Source organism: Emydura macquarii, unplaced genomic scaffold, assembly GCF_026122565.2.
Source record: "Emydura macquarii macquarii isolate MOO-44397 ecotype Brisbane River unplaced genomic scaffold, CSIRO-AGI_Emac_v2 contig_1096, whole genome shotgun sequence".
Taxonomy (NCBI): Eukaryota; Metazoa; Chordata; order Testudines; family Chelidae; genus Emydura; species Emydura macquarii.
The window spans coordinates 209,169-216,988 of NW_027131233.1; the positions used below are offsets into that span (position 1 = coordinate 209,169).

Sequence of the window (7,820 nt, forward strand, 5' to 3'; positions counted from 1 at the left end):
ACAGAAATATTCCATGTACCTTCTCTGACCTTTTACTACAAAGCAACACAACTTTGAATTGCTGTGTTCAGAATTAAGTCAGAAAAGTTTGAAAAGGGACTTGCTTATTAAATTTCCAGGAGAAAATAAACCTGAAGTGATTTGGGAGCTACTCGCAGTCTTATTAATCTCTCCTCACATGGAAGCCATAGCTTTTGTCACCCTTCTCTGTAGTATTTCCAGTTCAAATAGATCTTTCTTGAGATGGCTGACCAGAATTGCATGCAGTATTCAAGATGTGGGAAAACCATGGATATATACAGTGGCATTATGATATTTTCTATCTCATTATCTATCCTTTTCCTCATGCTTATGAACATTCTTTTAGCTTTTTTGATGGCTGCTGCACAGTGAGTGGCTGTTTTCAGAGAACTATCCACAAAGACTCCAAGATCTCTTTCTTGAGTGGCAACAGCTAATTTAGATCCCATCATTTTATGTGTATAGTTGAGACTATGTTTTCCAATGTGCATTCTTTTGCATTTATCAACTTTGAATTTCATCTACTATTTTATTGCCCAGATTTCTGAGATCACTTTGTAATTCTTTGCAGTCTGCTTTGGACTTAACTGTCTTGACTAGTTTTGTATCATCTGCAAATTTTCCCACCTCACTATTTTCCCCTTTTCAAGATCATTTATGAATATGTTGAACAGGACTGGTCCCAGTACAGACCGTGAAGGACACCACTATTTACCTCGCTTTATTCTTAAAAGTGGCCATGTATTCCTACCCTTTGATTCCTCTCATTTAACCAGTTACTGATCCAGGAAAAGAACTTTTCTCCCCCATGCTTGACCCTGTGACCCTTTCCTGTGAGTACCCTCCTCCCCCACCTGCGCATCAGTGGGGAGGAAGGGTCGGCTCTTTCCCACCTACTTGTCTTTGCCCACCCCCTCCGGTGCTTGTTCCTGCCCCCTATCTCTGATGGATGGGGAGACTGTGAGGGGAACTCCTCCCCCAGCCCACCCTGGCCCCCCGCCCTCAGCCTGATCCCCCACCCATTCCCACGGCTACCACTATGACCGACGCTGCTGTCGGATCTAAAGTCACCTGTGCCCCCACTGGGTCACCAGCAGCAGCAGGCACTGCCAGCGCTTTTGCTGCAACTTCGTCGGCTGGCAGAAAGGGTTAAGGGGAAAAGAGGGGCAAGACCTTTGCCAAGAAGGCAAAGCCACCTGGGGTGGGGACCACTGTCAGCGCTGTGGCCCCACCAGTGTCCACAGTCCCCTCTTCCCCTGCTGTCCTTTCTACCAGCTCTGGGGGTGCTTCTGCTTCGACTCCCACAGCGTATGCCCAGGTAGCTACCACCCCTCCAGCCCCTGCCCCATCATCTGCTCCCGCTGCCTCCTCAAGTTACATCTCTAGTGGCCATGGCCCCTTCCCCACCCTGACCATGCATCCATTGCCTCCTGGTGGCTGTCTTCACCCATGTAGAGACCTACGTGCAGGCATTGGCACCGATGGTGGGTCCCTCAGCCATCGCGGCAGCCTTCAAGATGTACAGCAAGGTCATCTTCTTTTTGGCATCAGAGGCCACCGCCCAGGAGGCGGTAGAGAAGGGCCTGGCGGTGGGTGGCATCTATATCCCACTAGAGCCCCTGGAGGACCTGGGCGTATGGGTGCTCCTTACCTCCGTCCTACCCTTCATCCCTAACACTGCACTGCTCCCCTTCCTCTGCACCCTGGGGAAACCTATCTCTATTATCAGCCCTCTCCAGCTGGGTTGCAAGAACCCACCCTCCATCACATTTTGTCCTTCCGCTGGCAGGTCCAGATCCAGCTGCTGTCGGTGGCAGCGCCTGATGGGGAGGCTCTTGAGGGGTCCTTCCTGGTGCCCCATCCAGGGGCCCAGTATCGGACTCACTGTTCCTAAGATGAGTCCCAGTGCTTCCTCTGCTGGGCGACGGGGCACATCTGGAGGGACTGCCCTGTGACCCGGTACGGAGAAGGACCTGGGCCCCCTGAGGTCCCAATGTGCGCCAGCTATGTCACCACCAGTGACCTGAGTGCCCAACCCCCATGACTGCCCCTTCTCCTCCTCCTGTACCTGTCTCCACCACTGCCCGGGATGCGGGAGAAGCCCCCTCATCACTCCCAGACGGGTGGAAGGGCCTGTTGCCACCACAGAGAATTCTGGGACTGAGCACCTGGAAGAGAGGACAGCCGGGTTGGCACCGAATTTGGGAGAGAGCTTACCCCAAGGGGAGGGTTCCTGTCCCCTTGGCATCCCACCCCTGTCCTCTCGACAAACGATGCCATTGCCCTTGCCACCTGGCCCAGCCCCTGCTGACTAGCCCTCCACCTTGGATGTGGAGGAAGCCACCCGAAAGTCTCTGTGAGGGGTTGCCACTGACGAGGCTTCTATCGGGCCCACTGATGAGGTCTGGCGGAAGATGCTGATTGAGGAGGAAGTCGCAGCAGTAAAGAGAGGCAGCACAACCCCCCTCCTGGAGGCCCTTTTAGATTCCCTCCCTGGGGAGGTCTCAGAGGAAGCCGCCTCCACTACTTTGTCATCTGCACTCCCTGTCGGCGCCAAGACAATTGCCGACTCTTCTTCTGGTGGGGTGGCCCCTGTGGTGGTGGAGGGGGACTTTGACTCCATCTTCGAGGAGATCGAGGCCCTTGGTCTGACCCTGCCATCATGCCTTGATCTGGGTGGCGATCTCCTCATGCCATCCCCTCCTCCTCCCCTGTCCCCCAGACCACTGTTCCCACCCTCGCCACCGGGTCAGCCCCGGACCCTTCCACCTGCGGCTGCCGAGTTTCTTGAGGCGACACCCAGTGCCAAGCAGCTGGGCCCTGGGTTCCCATTCCAGGCAGGACAGCCCCAGCACCCCTTCCTAATGACTCTTACCCATGTCTCCCCCTGCCCGCAGCTGTGGCCCTGGGATCTGAGTCTATCATGATGCCCGGGCCTAGCATAGACGAGGGCCCCCACCCCGAACCCAGGCCCCTGACCTCTGTGCCGGGTCAAGTGGAGCCGCTCCCTGGTGGCTCAGTCACCAGGGCCCCTGGTCCCATTCCCGCCCCTGACTCTGTTCCTGCCACCATCTGTGACCCTGCTCCTGCCCTTATTACAACCCCAGTCCCTTCCCTGTCTATCCCCCATATTTCTGCTGCCCCTGGGGTTGTGTCATTTTCCCTTCCATCCACCAACCCCTTGGGGGTGTGTTCCGCCTTCCAGCTGGGGCTCCTGTTTTCTCTCTGCCACCATCCCATATGCCAGGGATAGAGCCGGGCAGCACGGAGCCCACAACATGGGCTCCGCGTCAGGGATCAGTCTTGGCTGGCTGCGGGGCCTCCATGCGGACCTGGCCTGAGGACGGCCGGGATTCCTTGACCTCGGACCCCTTTGCGCTGCGGGACGAGCTGCACGCTTTCATGGCTGACTCCCAATGCACAACGGACAGGGTGCAGCTCGCCCTGCAGTGCAGGGGGGACTTCCACCTCCTGCTCCGGACCATGAGGGCTGTACTGAGGCAGGGTAAAAGGACCGGAAGGCAGGATGCCGTGGCCTTCCAGCGGGCCTGCGGCTTCCATGACTCCCTGATGACCTTTGGAGATTGCTGCGGGACCTGATGGGGGCCGCTAGCACTAGTGCCCATGAGGATCCTCCCCAGCACCCCTTATGGCCCCAACCATCTTTGCCACACTAAATGCCCAGGGCTGTAGGATGGGTCTCCACAGATGCCAGGTGCTGTCCTTCCTTCGGAAAGGAGGGTACTCTGTGGTTTTCCTGCAGGAGACCCATATGGATCCAGCTGCCGAGGTCAGCTGGAGGCTGGAGGGGGGAGATGCGTTGTTTTTTAGACACCTCTCCACCCATTTGGTGGGAGTGGCCACCCTGTTCTCACCCAGCCTGCAGCCCGAGGTGCTGGGGGTTGCCAAGGTCATGCTTGGTCACCTGCTACACCTCCGGGTCTGTATGGAGGGGCTAGCATTGAACTTGATTAATGTCTATGCCCCGAATTTGGGCCCAGAGTGGGTTTGTTTCTTTCAGCAGGCATCCGCCTTCCTTGGCACGAATGCCTGGTCCTGGGTGAGGACTTTAACACCACCCTCGTAGAACGGGACCGCACAGGAACCGAGCAGTGCCCAGCCGCCACGGACGTCCTCCGGGAGATTATCGACCATCACTCCCTTATGGACGTCTGGCACAACCAACACCCGTACAACATCACTACCTTCATTTTGTCCGGGTGGGGGAAGATCGGTTGCATCACTCACGGTTGGACGCATCTACTTCTCGTGTTACCATCTTTCACGGACCCACTCCTCCAGCGTCCGGCCAGCCCCATTTTCAGATCACCATATAGTGACCGTGATGGCTTCTGGTGGAGTGCTTTACAACTGTGAGCCCTATTTCTGTTCCTCCATCTGTCCACACATCTGGGCAGAGTTCCTCTGGTCAGCGTCTGCTGGATCCCTAGACACCTTCTGGGAGCAGTGGGCACTCCTCGGGGTTCTCTGTGTGAAGGAAAAAGAAGATGGGGTCTCTGTTTCTGCTGAGAACTGATTTTTAGTAATGGCTGTAAAAGCCTGAGATGCAAAGTGCCTTTCTAGCAGAAGTTTAAATCTTAGAATGTTAAGGGTTAACAAAATAGTCAAGAGGCCTAGACGCCAGCAGAGATGGAATGCAGAGAAAGATCTTGTAATTTAGATAAGGAGAGTTGAATATACTCAGCTAGAAAAATTACTAGATAGTAGTTTTTCTTAGTATGTATGACCATGGAAACTGTGACGTGTAAAAACTTGTTTATACCACCCTATAAATACGGTCAGTTTTTTGTAAGTAGTCATTATTCCTTATATTTGAAGGGATCACCTTCTTTACGTAAAGAATACACTTTGACTTTGCTAAATCTGTTGTTTGGCTATTTCAGGACGATCCGCTGAGCAAGAGAACTTGTAAGTAAGGACCCCTGAGTTTGGGTTCTTCCACATCTGCTCGGTGTCCCTTTCTGGTTCCCTTCGTTTAAACCTGTGATCCTCACGCCCCTTCCTGTTTTTTCATTAGTTGTCCCACAAAATCAGTTGAGTCCTGGGCCCAGTGGCTCCACCCCTTATGATGGGGGAGGGGCCTTTAGCCGCGGGAGAGCTTGTGCCCCCCCCCCCCGCCTGGAACTCAAATAGTAGCACTCTCCAGTACACATCTAGTCAGACCCTGTCACAGTGCCCAGGGATCATGTCCTCCTTTGTGGACGTCACATCCCCAGGCACATTCTTGGCCCTGGTAAAGATTGAAATATAATAAACAATTCTGCTCTAAACCAAGAACCCATGACCCCTGAGTGAGCCTGATCTCTTTGCATTTTATTTAAACTATGCATAATTAATGTATGAAAATCCCTGCCACCACCTGCTGTTGTTTAGGAGATCAGGAAGATACAACAAAAGAACTGGATGAATAAGGCAGGAGACCAGGATTAAGAGAACCCACATTTTATTCCAATCTCTGGCACAAACTCCTTGTGTGACCTGGGACCTTGAGTGGCAGAGCAGAGCCCAAACCACAGGACCAACCTGCCAGTTGCACTGGCTGGATTCTCTTCTGATTCTCTGGACCTGGGTGATGAACTGACTCTTCACTTGATGAACACCCTGATTACCCTCGCACGAATGTGTTTGGTTTTCACGCTATAGACGATTGGGTTCATCAGGGGCGGTACTAGCAAATAGACATAACCCATGACAGTCTGCAACAAAGGAGAAGAGCTCTTCATGAATCTGTATATCACAGTCAAGGCAATCTCTGGCATGTAGAAGAGCAGAACAACGCAGATGTGGGAGATGCAGGTATTCAGGGCTTTCAGGCGCTCCGCGTGGGATGCGATGCTCAGAACTGTTTTTAGAATCATCCCATAGGATAGGAGGATGAGCAGAAAGTCCAACCCCACTGAAGACATTGTTACAAAGAAACCATAGATGAAGTTGACTCTGATATCCGAACAAGCCATCTTCATGACCTCCTGGTGCAGGCAGTAGGAATGGGAGAGGATGTTGGCATGACAGTATGTGTACTGTTTCAGGAGCATGGGGAATGGGAATATTAGGACCACTCCCCTTAGCAGAGACACCAGTCCCATTTTGGCTATTCTGGGCCTTGTTAAGATGGAAGCATATCTCAGAGGGTTACAGATAGCAACAAAGCGGTCAAAGGCCATCGACAAGAGCACGGAAGATTCAATGAATGTAAGTGCGTGGATGAAGAAGAGCTGGGCAAAACAGGCATCATGGCTGATCTCCCTAGAGTTAAACCAGAATATGCCTAGTGTCGTTAGCAGGGTAGATAATGATAAGCCAATGTCTGTGATGGCCAACATGGAAAGGAAAATGTACATGGGCTCATGGAGAGATGGATCTGTTTTTATAATGAACAGAATGAATGAATTTCCTAATATTGACGTAACATATATTAAGCAGAAGGGGATAGAAATCCAGACATGGATGTCTTCCTGCCCAGGTATTCCGGTGAGAATGAACACTGCATGTTGGAATTTGGTATCGTTGACAGCTGACATAATGCACTGGGCAGCTCCGAGGCGTTTTGAACTTTACTTCCTGAAAGAAAAAATAATAGAAGACTAGATGTTATTGAACAAGACATTATTCTGCTCTCAGTGCAAGTCTGGAAACTTGTAGTAGCTCAAGAAAGATCAGTAAAAACAGAGTCTTTGATTTACACTTGATTATTACCTTTTCTGTTCATTCCCTCTGAAGCACCTGGTATTGGCCACTGTTGGAAGATAGAATGCTGGGGTACATGGACCATTGGTCTGACCCAATATGTCCATTCTTGTGTTCCTACGTACACCACCGATAGGAAGATAGGGATTGCCAGATTGGATCAGCTCCCTGGTGCGTCTAGCCAGGGTTCCAGTGACCAGTACCAGAAGCTTCAGGGGAAGGTAGAAGAAGCTCTGCAATAGACAGTTGACAGATCACCTGCTCCCAGGAAAAGATTCCTTCTGACACGCACGAATTAGGCATATTTTATGGTGTAAATCAAGAAGGTTTATAGCCCTCTCAAGCCATTTTAAAAAACTCTTATTATTGTAATTGGATTTTCTGGTTCCCCATATAAAGCTCCCATCTGTCTTTGAATCCTACCATTGATATCTTGTGGCTGTGAATTCCACAGCCTACTTCAGCACTGTGTGATCTTAGAGTTGCGACCTTGTGAGCACATGATGAAAATGATCATTGTATTTATCTGTCCTGCACTGATGCTATTTATACACTTATTTATTACCTTGTCATTTTTAAAAATTTTTCTCCACTCCCAAAAGCCCAAATTATGCAACTGCCCCTCTGTAATACACAGGAAAAAATTTAGGGCCAGATTCTGAACTGAGGAACCTTGACTGCAGCATCATCACTTCAGATTTACATGTGTAAACTCAATCAGAATCGGGTTCTATTAACTTTCACGTAACAAATACTTTCAGTGATACACTGTGACCCCCCAAGAATCCCTCCAAGGGAAGATGAATACTTTTCCTGGACAGTGTTAACTGGATCCAGACAGGTCGTTCATCCTAAAAGCTTCTCTTTATCCTCACAGGACCCGCATCCTCTCCTCATGCAAGGATTCTGTTGATGCAAGTTCCAAGCTAACACAGTGAGTTACTTCAGCTGGGAGGAAGAGATTGGTGGCCCAAATGATGAATATCACAAACACCAGGGTCACAGGGTGCTGAGCAAGAACTGCTTAGTTTTCCCTCTGTCATGCCAGCTCCAGTTTAGGCAGGTAAATTGGAGATGATTGGAGAGAAACC

At 51.0% G+C, this 7,820-nt stretch overlaps 1 protein-coding gene across 2 annotated transcripts; it reads right to left on the minus strand.

Annotated features, from left to right (window-relative positions):
* Window positions 1-5,488: 5,488 nt before the first annotated feature.
* Window positions 5,489-7,590, minus strand: LOC137151527 (olfactory receptor 51G2-like). Of its 2 annotated transcripts, none has more exons than XM_067545783.1 (2): window positions 7,538-7,590; window positions 5,489-6,603 (listed from the first exon to the last, which is right to left on the minus strand). In XM_067545783.1, the coding sequence occupies exon 2, from the start codon at window positions 6,561-6,563 to the stop codon at window positions 5,628-5,630; it is 936 nt and encodes a 311-aa protein (XP_067401884.1). In that variant the 5' UTR covers window positions 6,564-6,603; window positions 7,538-7,590; the 3' UTR covers window positions 5,489-5,627. The 2 variants fall into 2 exon arrangements, with proteins under 2 accessions (XP_067401884.1, XP_067401885.1); XM_067545784.1 differs by having other exon boundaries at window positions 5,489-6,526; window positions 7,558-7,579.
* Between the last annotated feature and the right edge of the window lie 230 nt (window positions 7,591-7,820).